At 48.4% G+C, this 19,408-nt stretch overlaps 1 protein-coding gene across 1 annotated transcript in view; it reads right to left on the bottom strand.

Moving 5' to 3' along the window:
- The window catches only part of MYH9 (myosin heavy chain 9), an 81,939-nt gene that overhangs the window by 42,367 nt on the left and 20,164 nt on the right, over positions 1-19,408 (bottom strand). The window contains exons 2-3 of the mRNA XM_027874234.1: positions 8,460-8,811; positions 1,835-1,991 (exon numbers count right to left, since the gene is read on the bottom strand). Coding sequence (XP_027730035.1) covers positions 1,835-1,991; positions 8,460-8,792 — 490 coding nt within the window. The 5' untranslated portion in view covers positions 8,793-8,811. The remainder of the gene's footprint in view (positions 1-1,834; positions 1,992-8,459; positions 8,812-19,408) is intronic.

Below are 19,408 nucleotides of genomic sequence, written 5' to 3'. Positions count from 1 at the left end.
TCCAGCTCTGACATCCTATGATATCATGTTTGCACCAAACGGTGCGTTAGTCACTGAGTGCTGTGTGGACACTGGCAAAGAAATATTTGCACAAACTCTTAGGAACTGACCACTTCCCACTCAGCTGCCACCACAGAGCAGGGCCCTGGGGAGACAAGGGGAAGTGGATTAACAGAGCAAAGGGTTAAATAGTTCTTGGATTAGCGTAAGCCAGGAACGAAAGCAGACCCTTGCTGCCTCTCCCCCAGAAGTGCAGAATGCTTATTAAAATACCATAAACCCAGGGGAATTGGCCAGAATCTGGCATCCAAACCAATTAACATGTACGATTTTTCCACTCGGCAGCTCTGGAGGAGATAATAAGGCCAGGGCCGAATTCTTCAGTTCCCTGTTCATCCATCAGAGCAAATCCTTGCTCACCGAGGGATTCTCTGGCTCCAAGAGATAACACAGGAATGACAAGCTTTCAAAACAAGTGCCTTTCTTTAGAGACTTCGGTTCAAATTCCCAGGACAGCTCCATCCACACAATTCACTAACACTGTTTAGACATTAACAGAGGGTCAAAAGCCATCCTCGTGAAATCCCAAGGTGTGATATCAAGCATTTAATTACAGTTTGCTGCAGGCCTTTAAAGCCACCCAAACACACAAGACAAGGCTGTAGTCAGGTCAGACACTAAAGGGCATCTATCTGTAAAGCCTATGGTAGAATATAGCTCTTGGATGGTGGGTAGCAGGGAGTTCTGGCCATTAGTAATAACTGAGGCTGGCAGAGAAGACAACTGGGTGGTGAGGCCTACACACGTATCTGTTCATACACACACGTAAAACAGAAAGGTCCAAACACATGGTGCTGAGAACTCCGCCTGTCCCTCTGAGACCTTCTCCATTCGTTTGGAAGCAGACAATGGCTACAGTACATACGAGGTGCTGCAGGGAACAGAGATGAGGCGGCCCAGACTTCGAGATGCACAAGAATAACAATGCAAACCTGAGACAGAGGCACAACAGAGGCAGAGTTCTGCCTTGCTGGGGGAGAAATCAGGAGCCTATGGAAGAGGTAACATTAAGCATGGTCCTCAAAGAGAGGTGGGAGTTTGGCAGGAGGATCTTGGGGGAGGAGAGGCTCCAGGCAGGAGGACAGTGGAAAAAAACTGAAAACATCAGTGGGAACAAAAGCATGAAAGAGGGAGAAGAGAAGCCCAGGCCATCCTGCCATCACACTGGGGGAGGGGCTGAGCACCAGCTGAAGCAGGGAGCCCAGGTGCCGGGAAAGGGGCACAGGCAGGTTGGGTATCAGGCCGAACGCCGGCTGGGGCGTGGCTCCAGTGGCAAGAGACAAGAAGCTGGGCTGGCTCACCTCTGTCCCCCTCCTCAAATGATCTCTGCTTTACTATAGTCCCCCACCCCTGCAAGAATGCAAGAGGAGGGCAGAAACCGCTGCTTCATTTTGCCTTTCCAAACCCTAGCAAAACATGGGAGGTGCTTAACAGTGGTGGATTTGAACTGAGAAGCTATTAGAGGAAGCTGGGCCTAGAGTTAGGAAGACAAGACCTGAGTTCAAATCTGGCTAAAGTACTGTTAGTGGTATTAAAAACAACACCCAGAGAACTTTTCAGCACACAAGCCTGGCCCTTTGGTCTGTGGTCCTCCCACGACACAATGCACAGCCATCGATAGTTTACTGGGAGGAGTCCCGGTTAGTTAAAAGCCAGAAAGGTTAACCCCAAGTCTGAACAGAAATAAGTAAGAGGAGGACAAGGGGCCTTGAAACCCAATGACCGTGCCTGACCAGGCGGACAGCGGCCTGCCAAAGCCTCCCAGGCCGCTCACCTTGCATCATGCTCCTGTAGGCCGTGTCGGTGATGGCGTAGATGTGAGGGGGCATCTCGTGTCGTTTTTTGCCTTTGTACATCTCCACAATCTCTTCCGAGTAGATGGGCAGGTTCTTGTAAGGGTTGATGACCACACAGAACAGGCCTGAATAGGTCTGGACAAAAGAAAAGAACTTAAGTGACAAGCGTCTGCAGGCCTCACCACATTTTACTTTCAGCAAAGCAGGAGTCGCAGTGAGACTTCTGAAAACCACCACGTCTTGGGCTTTCAAGGCTAACAAAGAGCTTTCTTCACAAGAACTTTTGGGAGCCAAACAATTCTGAGCCCCATTGTAAACATTAGGAGACAGGCAGTGCCACGGGGAAGAGGGATCAGGCCGGCATTTGAACCCAAGTCTCTGGCTTCTAGTCTAGTCCCTGTCCTATGACAGCTGCTATTTCCCCAAGAAGACTGGGGTGCATCTAGACTAGCCTAATGTAGAAAGATGCAGCATCTAAGACCTCCCCCAGTTCTTTGGCCCAACTCAGACAATCACGTTCAAAGCCGGAGCAGTTCTTTCCTAGGCTCCAAAGCCAGCACTGGCCTGGTACCAGCTTCGTCCCACATGTTAGATTCACAATCCTCTGCAATCCATATGACTGCCTCCATCATTGCATGCAAATCTGTGCATGTATACATGCTTCAAAAATAACGTAACTGGTCAAGTTCAAAATAAAAGAACAATGGCTTACGCAGCACTTCAAGGTTTGGAAAGCATTTGACACGTGTTACCTCATGTGATCCCTATGAGGAAAAAGTCGTCACTCCCATTTTACAGATGAGAAAGCTGAGGCTCTGAGAGGCTAAGTACCAGAGGCAGGATTCAAACCAAGCTGTCATAACTCCAAGTCTAGAACTCTGTCCACTACCTCAGAGTCCTACTATAAAGCAAGGAACACAAACCTGGTTGTAATAGGCTTCTCATCTGAAAATGCATGCCCATGTTCACAGGAACCCGGGTTGGAGCTACAATGGGCCAGTCTGTGAACGAGCCCATGATGAAGGATTTTCCGTAGCATGTGTATAATACCAAGTATGTTCTGTAAGCGTTTCCTGACCCAGCATCAGGGGGTGCCGGCCCACAGGCCAGGCTAACAGTGCACTGAGTCATGCTCCTGTTTTCTAAAATCGGGTGCTCTGAAGAAAGTGTACTCTTGAGAACTAGGAAGGCCCTTCAATGCTTCGGTCTATCCAAGGGGAGACCGGGGCCTACAAAGGCAAGCTGGCCCCGCACCTTTGACCACATGGCTCAAGCCACCAAGAGAACCAGGCCTCTCAACTCCAGCTCCAAAGGTCCCTCAATGCCATCTGCAGGCCACTGTCACTCGTGCCTGGTTCCTCTGCTGCCAGGCCCCTCTCCAGTCTCACGCGTGAATCAGACAGGGCCAGAGCTCTACTGTGGGTGCCCCTTGGCCTGCTGGGAGCACCTGGGGGCATGACTGAACCTTGGCTGGGGGAGGCTGCCCCATTCACTCGGTCCTTTCTCCTTTTCCATAAGCAATCATTTTACAAAACCCGGATCCCTTATTAGAGTACCTGGGGAGTTCTTATTAAGCGTACTTTCCTGGCATTGTGAGAGGTGTGACTGATTCAATCCCCCCTCAGTGCCTCTCATTTTCAGGGGAAAGCTGGGTATGTGGCCAGGAGGACACAAAGGGCCTCTATGGCCCTGGGAATGGGAGCAGATCCCTGTGAGGCTATGGAGGAGTAAAGGCACTGGGCGCCCAGGGCTCCTGCACACTCAGAAGGGGAGAACAGAGCCATCATGTACCCACCTATAGGGACAGTCTTTCAGCCGGGCATGATTTGGGCATCCTTTAATTAAATGAAAGGAGTACAGGGAACTTAGAACCCAAAGGAACTCTCCTGCCCACTCTTCACCCCCCAGAAGTTGGGTCCCTGAACCACATTCCAAACGGGTGACCATGGGTCGTCAGCACTTAGCGGCTGGAGGATCTTATGGCTCCGGATTAAAACGTGACCATTTCACAGCCTCAGTGGCTCACTGCTCCCCAGTCTCCTGCGGAACACATTGGCTTTATGTGACCATTAAGGAACACCTTAAGTCTAAGGACTCTAAGGAGGGGCAGGTCCCCCAGCATGCTCAGGCCTTCCCTTAATGGAGGAATACTGTATACCAGCAACGTCCCAGTTAGTCCTGAGCCCCTGCAAAAAGAGCAGTTGGAGGGAAAGCAAATGACTGATTAAACCCAGGAATAAGGGCAGTGGAGGGCCCAGCATCCATTTGTCCTCTACCAAGAAGTGACCAAACACACTTGCTCCTTTTTGAATTCAGGCTGGGCTTTTGAATGCAGACCAGTGTTTGGTGTGTGGGCCCCTGAGGGGCACTACTTCCTGGAGGGCCTCAGCCGTGGGATTCCAAAAGCAATGGCGCCTTGTTCTCGGAGGGATGCAGGGGAAGCAGGAGGCCTTCATGGCCTTTGTGCACATGTGAAATCCAAGGAACCGTCCTTTAGGTGTGCAATCAACACAGCGTAGCCCAGTTCTCCTTGCCAATGTAACACTCTGGAAGTGGTTGAAAGAATGTTGCACTTGGGGAGTCGGGAGACCTGGGTTCTCCTCCTGACTCAATACATAGTAACTGTGTGACCCTGGGATGACTCCCCAGCGACAATGAAGAGAGGCCTGGCCCCTGCCTGCTTCCACTTGGATTTGGCTTGTTCCTGTTCCCAGGGCAGCCCTCGGGCTACAGCCCAACTTAACTGGGTACCACAGCCTAAGGACAAGGAGGGGAAATGAGTGCATGCTTCAGTCTAACAAAAGCTTTGGTGCTGGGGGATGCTCCCAACAGGCCAAAGGTCGACTATGGTGGAGCCCGAACCAGGGAACTCATGTGGTGTCTATTTCAAGATAAATGCAGGGAGAGGGGATGGCACCCAGGTCTGGATGCCTGTGGCTAGCAAAAAACCAAACCAGAACCTTCATGACAAAGGCCTGAGAGAAATCCTGGAGGCTGAAAGCCAGAAGAAGCCATCCAAGGGGGAGCCCCCCACCTACTGCTCCTTCCAAAACGAAGAGGCTGGAGCCAGGCACTGCTCCCAGGTCTTCCTCCGCCCTGCAGAAAGGGGGCTCCACAGAATCATGGAATTAGGGTGGCAGGGACCTTAGGTCAACTAACCCGGCCTCCTAACCTGAGACGCCCTGTGGGTATAGTCAGTGACTTGCCCTAGGTCACACAGTGCTACTAAGTGTCCGAGATCAGATGTGAACTCAGGTCTTCCTGAATCCAAGCCCAGTGTTCTCTCTACTGTACCACCTAGTTGTACCTTGGAACCCTTTTTTGTTGTTCTGTCATTTTCAGTCATATCTGACTCTTTGTGACCTTATTTGAGGTTTTCTTAGCAAAGATACTAGAGGACTTTACCATTTCCTTCTGCAGCTCATTTACAGATGAGGAAATTCAGGCAAACAGGGTGAAGTGACTTGTCCAGGGTCACACAGCTAGTAAGTGTCTGAGGCCAGATTTGAACTCAGAAAAATGTCACGCCTGGCACTCTATGCGCTATGGCTCCACCGAGCTGCCTCCCTTCAAGCTCAAACTTTCTCTAATTCACTATATTGTGAATGCATTATGGTCATGGCTCCATAAGGCCATTAGGGGAGAGTTCCCTACCTCTGAAGGAGATTCCGGCCCGACCATCCCACAGTTCTACTATTTGAAAGAGATAGAACTGCTCAGGCTCATTACTGAGGAGTAATTCATTACCAAAGGCCCAAGAACAGAATTCAGCCCTTTACAGCGAGGGGTCAGGCTTGAGAGAGCACAAAGGCACTGACACGGTTATCAATTGTCAGCCCCCTAAAGCCACTGCAGAAATGCACAAAGTCTGCTCTAGGCCACACGGAAACAGGAACCTCCTCTCCACAAACGGTGGTCCGGCCTCTGAGACCAACCACCTCCACAGATGGAGACTGCTTCTGGTGTGACCCTGGGTAGGTCACTTAACCTCTGGCTACCTCAATTTCCTCAACTGTAAAATGGGGATAATAATAGCACCCACCTCCCAGGGCTCATTTTGTTTTGTTTTGACTTCAAACCCTTTAATCCCCTTTAAGACACATGGGCTCTGCAAGATAAAGCAGCCCTTTCCCATCTGGATTGTTTTCACTGCTGGAAACTGAAAACTACCTGGAGCAGAGCACAAGGTAGCCCTGCTGGAAATCCAGAGGCATTGTGGGGAATATGCCCAGCACCTCAGCAACCCCAGGGGAAGGACAGAAGGAAGCCTGAACCAGAGCAAATCAGACAGAGGAGGGAGCAGCACCACGGAAGTTTAAGCATAAGCCAGATTCAACTGAACAAAGTATTCAAGAACCTACAACATGTTAGCTGCTGTGACCTCAGCCAGTGTCTAGATAGAAACAGGACAGGACAGGCTCAGAAAGACAGAGCTCAAAGCCTGAAAGAGTTACTCACAGCTGGCTCTTGGTAAGTCATACAGGGAATCCAAAAGGGCAGTTCACTGCGGGAGTCAGAGATATTCTAGGTTTGTTTGCATTCTGTTTAATAGGTGAGATTTGCTGGCAGAGGTATTGGCGGGGGGGAGAAGAGACAGGGAAAAAAAGAGGAAAAAAAAAAAAACAGAAAAAACAGGTAACTAGACAAAACTGTGTGCTATTATACTGCATGAATGTGCCCCAAACAGTGAGCAGATATAAGATGCAGAAAACCAAGTCAGGGGACAGGGAAAATCAGGGGTGCAACATCAAAAGATACCACAGGGTGGAAAGGAGCTAAATTCCCAGCACTAGTTAAGGGACTATCTAGGATTTCCATTCCACAATTAAAATACAATAGGGAATCACAAAACTCTCTATTTGAATGGGACCTTGGAGATGACCTGGTGCACCCCACCCCTGACAAAAAGAAAATCAAGTCCTGGAGAGGTCCCTGTGTGGCCTCACTCCTTAGGGGCCGGAGCTGGGACTAAAATCCAGTGATCCAAACTCAGGGTTCAATACTCTTATTCTATTAAGACCCTGAGAAGCGTTTAGTATTGGCCCAACAAAAACTCTGAAATGTCTGGGACACACTCAGGCCTTCTGAAGAAAGGGTCAGAGAATTGAGAAAAATAGAAAAAATGACTAGACTGGTAGGAAGAAGACCTGGGTTCTAATCATAAATATCAAGTTCTATTTCTTTTTAAACTTCATTTTTTCAATTACAAAAATCGATTTTATTTTCCCTCCTGCACCATCCAGTTGATTGGGGGGTGGGGGTGGGGGGAGACATTGTTGGCCACGTCTAGGCCCAACTTGGACCTCTCTGAGTCAGGAGAAGCCACATTCCATTTCTACAGCCACTCTGCAGTTTTCAGACTAACCAGTGGTCTCCCCTATGTCTCGGGTGAGAAAAGTAAAGGCCGGAGAGGCTCAGTTGAAGGTCACGCCACGCCCCTCGAGGTGGCGGAGCTGGGACCAGAGTGCAGACGCCATCTTGGGACTCCTCGTCTTCCTACTTCTTCTCACTTCAGAAGCGCCTTGAGAGGCTTGGGCAAGTCCCAGATCTCATCACTTCCCTTCTCTCACTTGGACTGGCTCAATAGGAAAAGGCCCAGGAGGCCTGGCTGCCACCCCACGTCTGGATGTCATTGTTTGTCTTTGTTACGGGAGAAGGTGGGGATTTCCAGAAAGGGCCATGACATAAACCAAAAAAGGCATTCATTCACCGCATTACTTATAAAGAAAATTAAGGTGTTGGAGTAGAGGATACCTCAATTCCCTTTCCCTCTAGCTCCGAAATCTGAAGATTATGGATCAGAATTATCTAAGGCCAATAACTGTTCTGAGAGTGACTGAGATATAGATTCTCCATTGAGAAGACTGTCCCAGTGACAAGAGTCCTACTAAAAGCCTAGATAAATCATACTTCCAAGGGCAATGTGATATTCCCATTTCTCCAAATGAGAACTCCAAAGTGCTTTTTTTTTTTTGATTTTTAATTTATTTTTGTTTTAAAAAATTTTTTAGAGTGCTTTTTTCTGAGATAAATTAAATCCAACCCTAGCCATAAGCAATAGAGCAATCACTTCCCTTTTCTGGGACTCAGTTTCCTTATCTGAAAAATGAAAGAGTGGAAACAGAGTGGCTACAGTCCCTTCAGTTCTAAAACCTATAATCCCATGATTCTAGGGTTATTCTGTTACTTTGATATCTGAGTCACTTGGACAGAGCTGTCAACTCAAATGATGATGCTCATGAGAAATTAGCAAGCAGGCCCACAGTGAGAAAGGACTGAGGGGAAGAGAGGCGGAACACCAGGAAGAGTCCAGCGTCCCCTGTCTGGGGAGAGACCTGCCAGTCTAGTGGCACAGGCAGGCGGTCCCACCTGTCCCAGAAATGAGAGAAAAGAAACCCAGCTGTTGGATGGGAAGACCTCATAAATGTCATTTTCTCATTACTGTGTCTGGTTTGGAAGGTGTTTCTGTTTCCTGCAAAAGGATACCGTTCAAAACATTCCAGAGTTCCAGTGCCAAAGACCAAGCATCCCTCCCCATTCCTCAAGGCCCTGTGGGGCCCACGTTTCTACAATTAAATCGAGGGTTTCAGTGCAAGTACTTACATAGATGAGCCCTGAGTAGTACCTCTCCTTCAGGTTGTGGAGCACAGACGCCTCATTGAGGCAGGTGAGCTCCGCCATGTCTTCCACCTTGGAGAACTTGGGGGGGTTCATCTTCTGGATGTCATCCTTGTTCACTTTGACCTTTTTGCCATTCTCGATCAGCTCCACAATGGCCTCATCACCCACTTCCTCTTTCAGGCTCGCAGGCTCAAAGCCGTTCTTCTCGGAGGGGACCCAGACCAGCTTCTTGGCGGCCCAGTCAGCCTGAGCCAGTGGGTTATTGATGAAGTTCTTGTCCACATAGAGATACTTGTCAGCAGCTTGCTGGGCCATCTTGATTGCTAGCTAGGACCTGCCAAACAGGAGGAAGAAAGGAAGACATTAGATGCTGCAGCATTTATCTGAGCTCCAGTCACTAACACGGGCTCACATCTACCTCTGTAGGAACATTCACATTTCTCCAGCACTTAACAAAGCACTGTCCTTGTGACAATATTGGGAGATGGGTATGGTAAGCATTAGCTCAGAGAATTCAGTGGCCACGGGGTACCCCTCAAGGCCTGGATCTAGGCCAATACTAAGGCTCTTTCCACCATGCCATGCCCCTTCCTGACAAAATCATGTCATGGTGCAGCAAACTCTCAACCACAATCTTTCTGCACTCTACCTGTAGAGGAAAGAAACAAAAGCTACTCAAGCTACTGGAGATATTTAGTTTATAAAGCAAAGTCAGGCTCTTGGTCAGGCTCTGATACAGCAGATCTTCTATATAATTCAGAACAATAAGGATACACTTGCAGAAAGATGAAAGTAGACCGAAGGATGAAAAAATCCATTTTCAGAAGGATGCTTAGTCAGAGAAATATAAATTATGCTGAACATACTGAGGCCAAAAAAAAAAAAAAACCAAAAACCAAAACAACAACCCACAAATAATATCCAGGTCTGAAGACAGAGGTTCTTTCTGAATGGAAATCTGAGAGGTATGTACTGAAAAGTGAAACCAATCACTCAGATTTTTGTATAAATCAGATCAGGAGGCCCATCTGGGCTCCTGCAGTGTTTTACCAGGCCACATCATGGTGCCCACAGAGGTCTTGTCTTGCAGTTCTGAAGCCAAAAGAAGCAAACTGTGATTCATGTGCACATCTTACCCCAGAAGAGGCCAGCCTGGTCCCTGAGGATCACCCTCATGCAACCAGCCCAAGTTTAAATGTGCTCATCAGAATAATAGCTCACAATTATATCACACTTTCAGGTTTCTGAAGTGCTTTTTATTTAAAATATTGTTAGGTAAGGGACCAAGACTATGGATCTCAGATGGGGACAAAACATTTTAGGAAATTTTTTGAACCATAAAGGAGGGGAAGCAAGAGGGCTGGTTCTAATTAACCAGCAAACTTTAAATGTTGGAATCCCTTATTTGGGCTAAATGAGGTTGCAGTCATACACTGAACCTCCTTCGCCTGGGAAGAAAACAAAGATATCATTTCATTCACTCCCAGATTCAAAATCAGTCACGAAGATCTGCACAAGCCTATGCCTGAAAGAAACAGGCCTTGGTCCAGTGAGTTGGGCAGTGGGCAAATGTGGAAACAACACTGTTTTATGCTGGTGGTGCTTGCTCAAGAGCTTAACAGACACATCATTGAGGCCCCTGAGTATGTACAGAAAGCACTGGCCAGTCTATGGGCTAGACAGCTGTATGTGCGCCCACACACACCAGAATGAGGCTGGGTGCTTTCCAATCCCTTCTGACATCTACAAAGATCTACCCAAGATAGACAGTCTGACTACCAGCTGCATAGTGAAGAGACCCTAACAGCACACGTGAGACCTAAGGCAGCGTGTCATTTTGGCTTCCTCTCCTGTCCTATCAAAGGGCTGGGCAAAGTCCTTTTGAGGAGCTCTGCTGTGGAAGCAAGTGGGGACACAGTGGATAGATAGAGCACTGGGCTTAGAGTCTGCAAGACCTGAGTTCAAATCCAGACTCAGACAATTACCGGCTGCGTGACCCTGGGCAAGCCTACCTGTCTCCCTCATTTTATTTGACTGTACAATGGGGATTAATAAAAGCGCCTACATCCAAGGGTTATTGTGAGGATCAAAAGAGACAATGTTGAAAAATGCTTAGCTCGGGCCCTGGTATGCAATAAGCGCAACATAAATATAGCTATTATCACTATTAAACAATACATGATACTAAGTCCATGACATCACTGATCATTCATCCTCTTCTGCCCTTCACTTCCGACATGCCCTTGTGGCACAGGGCAGTCAGAATTTTGGCTCTGCCACCTGTGTGAGCTAGTGCAGGTCACTTCATTTCTCTAGGCCTCAGTTTCCTCACAGGTAAAATGAGAGGATTGCCTCCAAAGCCCCTCCCTCTCCCAGCTCCAACGCCATGATCTTTGTTTCTTTCTGGAGGTTCGGCAAATCCTGTCTCCTGTAGACATATCTCTTGGTACCTTCTCTAAGGCTGGCACCACTCTCTCATACCCTCTGACAATCAGGGACCTGGAAGAGATGTCACAACCCTTGCTCCCTAATTCCTCTCCCAACAAATTTAGCAGCTGGCTTAGTGTTGTCTTCCCCACTCTAATTTCCACCTTAGCCCCCCTCTTCGAACACGCGGGCCTCCCAGCCAATCAGCCTCACCTTCCAGTAACCTGCGTCGCCATACTAAGAAGGCATCACAGTCCAGTGAGAAAAGCATGGGTAGACACTAGGAGGCTCCACCTGTATGCCCTTAGGCAGATGGCTTACTTAACTTGACTGGGCCCTAGTTTTCTCATCAGTAAAAGGGATCAAGTAGGACCATGTGACCTCTGAAGGGCCCTCCAGATCTACAGAAGTGATCAAGCCAATGACTCCCTCTGCCACACAGGAGCAGTAATACCCCAGATCACCACCAACCCCTTCTCTGGTTCAAATGAATCTGCCCCAGGTGCCCCTAGCGCTCTGAGCTTGTATGACCTCATGGCAGAACTCAGTAACATCTAAGAATACCTAAAATGCTGAAAGCAGGATGAGGGAGGACACTACCTCCACCCACACCAATTCCAAGAGTAGAGGCCAGATCTAAAGCCCAAGTAGTGCTGTTTCAAATGCTTCCAGATTTGGATGCCACAAAGGTCCAAAACTTAGGAAGAAGAAAAGTCTAACAGGGGGGTGGAGTGGGGAGAGAGGAAGGAATCAGAGTCATGTATCCGGACTCATGAAATGGGTTTCTGATAAAAGGAAGCCCCAGTTGGAGCTTCTGGTCTCTCAAGACGGACATTGCCAAGGCCTCACACAAGCAGATCCTTGTGGACTGCTGCTGGAGATAGTGGGGGTGAGCAGGACTTTTCGGCTCCCTATACACCAAGGGAAGAAGGTCAGAAAGTCTATTTCTGCAGAGTATCTACAGCACATAAGCAAATGTTTGCTTGGTCACTGGTCACATTAACATCTGGGATAGGAAACCAGCTGCCATGATCTGTGGAGTCAGATATTTCTATCAAGCCCTTGCAATGTGTATGGCACTGTGTGCTAGGTGCCTGGTGAAGACCCAGCAGTGAAACCTGTTAGATGACAGGTCTGAGAGAAAAACTGCTAGCTGAGGCCAACAGGCCACTCTTGGAGCAGCCCTTGCAGGCAGGCAGGCTGTGATTTCAACAGGTTGAGATGAAGGGATAAGGCAGGAGGAGGGGAAGGGAGCCCATGTGTATGGACTATCTTTCCCCTGTTGGTCGCTACATACAGTCAGTAGCCAATACCAAAAGGAACACTTGTCTCTCCAAAAAGGGTTACGTTCCAGTAACACCAATACCAGTTTTCTTAAAGTACACGAGACTACAACATAGATGAAAAAATGACCTGTCCAGCCATGCTCCTTTCTCCATCACATCACATGCTACTTACTAGGGGCTTCTGTGTCTTTCCCTAGTCTAGAAAATTGAGTAAACTATTCTGGTCTCGTCCAACTGCTTTGCACCTGGAAAACCATAAACATCTTAAGTCAGCTATAAACAGTGGGGAAAGGGAAGGATTCTGCAGTGCTTCCTGCCCCTGGCACCCCAACGGAGAACCCTCCTCTGAGCCTTGGAAGAGCCACAGGCCTTATACCTGCACACTGTTTACTCTTGATAATCTAACAGAGGCCTAGAGCCTGAAACTTACACATCCTGTAAGAGGAGGGAGGGGACACAGCCCACCCTCCACCCCTCCCCCAGGGCCCCAGCCTCAACAGCAGTTCCCCAGAACAAGGCAAAAAAGAGCTCTCTTCCTGCTAGTGGAAAGGGGCAAAAGGAATGTTAGCAAAACATGGGACATTTCACAGAGCCTCTCTGCCTGCTTGCCACAATCAGAACTTTTAATTAAACAACAGTCTGGTAGGACTTTGCCAGGCCAAGGACATAGCAACAAATAACTTCTCTGGCATGACATAGTTCCCAAATGGTGCCAAGATCAATACACTGGGCCTGGGTCTGGGACAGTGGCTTTCCAGGTAATAATGGGGCTTCTATTTAGGGCTGGCTCGGCTAGTTATGAACCTCTCCAATTGACAGATAACAAAGTCACTGGTGCACATGCCCCAGGCCTATGGAGGGGCATATCCTCACGCTTGCTGTTGACTCACTGGGGCCCTAGGCAATGATCCACTAACTCAAATGAGGAAACCAATACAAGGCTACCTACCCTCAAATATGCCGGTGGATAAACCAGTCATTGTGAAGGGCTTTTTTAAAAATGCAAAAGGGTCAATAGGCTCCTGGACAGGCTAATTTCCTAAATGTTGAGCTGGCTCCTGGCTCTGCCTTCACATCATGTCCTCTTCCATGCTAGGACCAATGTAAGGGAGGAGTGAACATCTCCAAGCACCAAGAAGCAGGCCCCCATATCAAAAAAAAATCTTTGCAAATGGGCAAGTCCTTCCTGATTCGAGATCAGAAAACAATGCCTGCGTATGTGCTGCTACAGAGCAGCGACTGCCACGCAAGGACGGCCGGGGGAAGGAAAAATGTTCATTGGATCGGGGTTGGCTAGCCAAGGCAAGGGCTCTGCTCTGACTGTCCCTTCTCTGCTTCCTGCAGAGAATTCCAACTCCAAGAAACCAAACCAGTTGCCTTTTTAGGCCATAACCAAGCAGGATGCAACCAGAAGCTAAATTAGGACTTTCAGGAAATGATGCAATTTCAAGTAACTGAGTTGACCAAAAAACTGTTTCCAGTCCAATACATACATACATATTTACACACACACACACACACCCTCGAGTGCACATTTTCCCCCCTTGACTTGGCACTCCATACCCCACACCTTCATACCCCACCATTCACTGGGGCATTTTGCTTCTCCCTTATCTCCTCTTTTTTTTTGGAAAGAAGTAGGCCAGGAGGGGAAATCTGTAAGTGCATTAAAAAAAGTCACAGAAATAGTCCAGTGCCTCACCACTCTCCATTCACAGGAATGGCCATGCTGTCTCAATTTGGAGAGTGAGCTCCCTGGGACCAGAGAGAGAGTGATGAGCAAGACCTAGAATGTCTATGGTTTCAAACAAGAGGCTTCTAAAAGGGGCAACATTTCAAAGCTGAGAGCTACAGCAGATCCCATGATCTGCTTGGTCAAATGTGCTTTAATATGGGAATGGGAATGCTCCCAATCTGGTTGATTCCTGGCATTAAGAAAGGTACAGGGTGCCTGGGCCACTGGAACCAACACTGGGCTTGGGGTTCCGCAGCCCCCAGCTCAGCCCTGACGACCATGGGCAAGTCCCTTAGGCCGGCCCCCTCCCCTCTCTTTAAAATCAGGGTTGGACTAGACTTGAGATCCTTTTGAGCTCTCAGTCCCATGATTCTTAATCATTTATGGACAGTCATGAAACAAAACGATGCTGGGAACCCACTTTCTGTCCAAAAGTCTACCCATGGACAAGACCAGTTGCTTGGGCCCTCATTTCTCCATTCCTGTAAGTAAGAACGGCGGGTTTCCTTTCTCCATGTCAATATACCCAATCCCTTTTTCTGAGTCAGCCTCTTCATCTGTTAAAATGCCTAACCTATCTGGTAGGGCTGTCTGGAAGCCCAAAGAAGATAACGGATGTGCTAGGCCAGGCCGCCCCGCTCAAAGGGCTTGTGGCTTGGGCTCTGGCAGCTCTCCAGAAAGGTTGGTTAAGGTAGGGGCTGCGACGGGTGGGGGGGGGGGGGCAGCCCTACTCCTTGCATTCTTAGCCCAGAGTGGGAGGGAGGCAAGGAGGGGCTCAAGCAGCTGCTCAGAAAGCTGCTGGGGAAGGGGATGGTGGGAGAGGGCCCTGGCTACCACCCCCACCTCAGGAATGTTGTTTGCTTGGAGAAGGAGTTCAGACTTGTTTCCATTAGCAGTATTCCAAACTCTTTGTGCTGATGTTTAGCAGATAAGAAAGCCAGACTGGGGAAAGGCAAGAGAGGAATTTAGCACTGGGGCTTCAAAAGTCTCTCCTCCACTAAGACTATGCACAGACTTCCCATGACTCATCTCAACTGAAGAAACACTTCCAGTTAACATCCATGACTAGAATGGGGAGCTCTCTACCTTCTCACGTCGCCACCCGACATTGCTACCTCTCCTTCCTGAAGAGAAGCAGACCCTCTTCCTTCCACACACACTGAAGCTTGTGACTCCTGACCCTTCTGTCAGCGCCCCTGACAGGCCACTATGACTTTCTCTAGGCTGCTCTAGGCCCAGAAGCCCAGTGTGACGAGCCTCTTTTCTTCATTCTTCAATGCAGGGACTCAATGGAGGATTCAACACCCCTCGTGACCTTAATTAAGTCCCTTCACTCCTGGACCTCCATCTCCTAACTGGAACATCAGAGGCCTGGAATCTGAGGCTGTGTGATACAATCGAGATGTCCACGGAGAACGCTGGATCTGGAGGGGAGGACCTGGGCCTGCCTCTGCTACTTAGACCCGAGTGACTACTGAGCAAGTCAATCCTGCTTCCCAGAGAATGAAGGGGCATCCCTCCAACTCCTCCACTCCTAGGACTAAGCCACTTCCTGTGTAGGTGGGAGTGGATGTGGGGGGATGGGGGCAGGACGAGATAAGACTGAAATCCCAGGAATGCAAGGCAATCTCTAGAAGGGGGTGAGGGCACTCTGGAGCAGAGGCTCCACTCACACCAGAAAGGCATCTTAGAGGTCACTTAAGCATATAGGTCATCGGTTCATTCGAAAACACTGAGCACAGCCCCTAGGCACAAGGCACTGAAGGGGGCTGAGAGAGACATGGAGAGTAAAGGGATAAGCTGTTGCTCATTACACACACACACACACACACACACACACACCCCCTCAAAGCAGGGTTCTTTCTCAACTAGAAAGCAGGACACCAAAGGGCAGCAGTCCCAAGTCCAGCCAGGGGATAGCCCTAAGTTTCTAATTGGCACAAGTCAGTAATTTCCCAAGCTAGTTTTTCCATCTTTCCCCTCCAAAAATGAAGCCAGCAGGTTTGCCCAACGTTCTCCAGAGTACAGCCCAAGAGGCAGAATTTCTGATGACTGAATAACTGACTTGGCATTGAACATCTGACCTGTGCCTCTAACTTGTGAGCTATCTGAAGAATGACCTCACCCAAGAACCGCCCTCACCTGCCGGCCTTGAGCTCTCCCTGGGCGGCAGGCTCCTCCCACCTCTAACCCTCTCTGATTGCAAGGGTTCAGTCTTCCTCCTCCTGCCCCGTGGTACTGGAGCTTGGCCCACAAGACACTAGCCCTGGCCCTCCTGGCCCCACTGCTTTCCTTTGAAATTCTCTCAGTTTCTTGTTGATGGTGAGAGGCAGAGCAAGGCTTCTCTGTTTTGCTGCTGGTGCCTTGGATTCCCTTGGACTTGGAGAAACAACCTCCCATCCACATGGCTTTGTGTATTTCTTGCTCCTTACTGGTTGGGGGGCGGGGTCTGCAGATGGTACATTCTTCCCTTAAGCAAACCCCAGCAAACTGGAAAGAACAGACCACATCAGCCTACTCCTCCCACCCCCTCCTCCTGCATCGCTTACCTCATATGGGTTGTCTCCGCTTACTAAGTTTTAAGGAATTTCAGCTACAAAGTTACTATTTAACAGCCATACAGGGCTGTAGGTATTTTAGCACATTTTGTGTACACCTGGCCCAGACCAAATCCTTGTCCTTAGTCAGATGATATTTTAAGTAAATACACTGGCTTGAAAGGGGGAGAAAAGTCAACTTTCAGATAAAGAAAACAGATCATAAGATTAAACTGAAAAGCACCTTGGAGATCATCAAAATCCAGTCCTCTCATTTAGCAGCTAAACTCGGGCCCTGAGAGGTTATACACAAGTAGGAGGTCCAGAATTCAAACCCAGAGCCTGTGACTCCAAACGGAAGACCCTGCCCTATACAACGTGAATGAGAGTGCCATCCCAGAGCCCACTTAATCCGTTCCCCCTAGTTCTGCTGAGAGAACACTTTTTCTTTTCTCAAGCATCTGAGTATAGTTTGCTGAAACCCAATGCAGAAAAATAACCATATTTAAGAGATTTAATTATATAGCAGCTGTCTCAACTGGAAAGTGCAGCCTATTGGTTTTTCTGAGTTGACACTAAGATGGATAAAAATTTAGCATGTGACCAAAGAACTGAAAGCAACTGCTAATGGCAAGGTCTGTCGTCTGTCTCTCCAGCCCATGGCCCATCGGGGCTTAAGTGGTTGGCTGGCTGGGGTTCTTCTCCCCAATCTGGGGGGGTGGGGGAGTGGAGAAGCTGCTTAGACCAAAAGCCACAAGGCCTCTCCCGATTCCTAGCCCAGGGTGAGGCCAGCTGCCTGGTGACAGCTCTCCAGCCTTCCAGTAGGTCTGTGGCTCCAGCAAAAGGGGAAACCATTTAGCACAATGCTTGGCATATAATATTATCTCACTGAACTTGGTTAACACACTGCCTGCCATTCTGCCTTCGGAGCTCAGGTCCCACCATATTACTAACCACTTTAGTCTCCAAAGCTGCCTTTTATCTCACTCAGGACTCCTGATGGTAGCCCTCGATGTGCAGGTAAGGTTCATAATACTTGCACTATCTCCCTCTATTAACAAACAGATCACAGAGGGACAGCTGGACACAGGCTCTCCTTGGTCATCTGTTTGACGGCCTACCTGCAGCACAAATTCTGTCTATCACATCCCAACGGGTTCACTAATCACCAGGGAGAGGCAACTCACCACAATACATCTCACCAGGCACCCAGGGCAAGGCTCTGTCAGTTGAGGAGTTCTACCTTATGCTGGGCAGAAATCCCCATCTTTGCACCCTCCACCCACTGCTCAGTCCACAGTCTGCCCCTGGGACTAAGCCAAACAAATCTAATACCTTTTACAGCTAATCTAAATGCTCAGCCCCACAACAAGATGGCCTCCCCGGACCATCCCCAGAGGCTTCGTTCATTCTTCTCTCACCATTCTGGCCACCCTCTCCTGCCTGTGGCTCTACTCATCACCGCCCTTTTTAAAGGAGGGTGCCCCATGCCAGCCTCCAGAGGTCATCTGACACAACAGAGAATAGCAACACTGTGGCTTCCCTGAAGGCCTGCCCCACCTAAGACCCCAGATGCCTCCTTTGGCTGCTGCCATTAGAGCACAGCTACTAGTATTCATCCCTCAGACTTTTCACATCAACTGTCCTCCAGTGACAAGGGTGGTAAGTAGCCCCTCTGAGGGGGGGGGGGGGGACAAAACTGGCCCAGTACCAAGGACGACACTCTCCTTATCTTATCTTCCTTGGACACACACTAGATTTCATTTCAATTTTTTTTTTTAATTAACAGGACACAGGACCACCGACATGAAACTAGTAGTCCTGGGCAACATGATAGAATAGGCAGGCACTGGACTAAGAGGCTGGAACCAAAGGCTGAGTCCTGCTTTAGTCGGAATGACTTTGGGCAAGTCATTTTACCTTTCTGGGCCTCCCTTTCCTCTCCTATTAAAGGCTGTTTCAGATCTAACAGGAGGAATTCTTCCAGTCTCAGACCAGCTCATGCTGCCACTGATTTCCTATGTAGTCAGTCATCACTGTCCCACAGCCTGCTTGAGAGGTGCCTTGAGTCACATCCTGCCTTGTCTAAAATTCGATTTATTGTGAGCAGAACCAGGAGAATGTTGTACATAGTAACAGCCATGTTGTGCAATTACTAATATTGATAGACTTAACCCTTCTCAGCGATGCAAGGATCTAAGACATCTCCAAAGGCCTCGTGATGGAAAATGCTATCCACATCCAAAGAAAGAACTATGGAGTCTGAATGAAGATCAAAGCATACTATTTGCTATTTTTTTCTTCTGTTGTGTTTTGTTTCCTCTTTCTGGTGGTTCCTTCTATTATTCCTTACAACATCACTAATGTGAAAATATGTTTAATAGAAATGTATATGTATAGCCTATATCAGATTGCTTGCTGTCTTGGGGAGGGAGGTGGGGAGGGAGGGGGAGAAAAATTTAAAACTCAAAAGCTTACTGAAGTGATTGTTGATAAATCAAAATAAATTAATAAAAAAAAATTTAAAGCTCAAAAAAATATAATAAAATAAAATTTATTCCACCAGAGGAAGGTGAGTCCTTTCCTAGAACTCTGCAAGGAATTTCAACTGGAGATGTGGATCTTGCCACTAGCTGAGTCAGTGTGCCAAGGCGGAGCTGTCCGGGCCTTTTAGTGCTGGCTGGACACATAGGAAAGAATCATTGAAGTGCAAGAAAGGACCTTTGGTCAAAGCTCATCAAACCTCATTTGGCAGAAAAGAAAATGGTGGGCTAGGAGATTAAGTGACTTGTCCAAGGTCATCCAGCTAGTCAGGCTAAGACGGTAATAGTATTCTTAGGCTATTTTTTTTTTAAATGTACGAAGGGAGTGTATCTGCCCAACCACCCTTAAAGGGCTGTTGGGCTGTGTGTGTGTGTGTGTGTGTGTGTGTGTGTGTGTGTGTGT

Source organism: Vombatus ursinus, unplaced genomic scaffold (genome assembly GCF_900497805.2).
Source record: "Vombatus ursinus unplaced genomic scaffold, bare-nosed wombat genome assembly UNPS02003292.1, whole genome shotgun sequence".
NCBI classification, from domain to species: Eukaryota; Metazoa; Chordata; class Mammalia; order Diprotodontia; family Vombatidae; genus Vombatus; species Vombatus ursinus.
The sequence above is the reverse complement of the archived record's forward strand: the minus strand, read 5'-3'. Positions and strand labels throughout refer to the sequence as shown.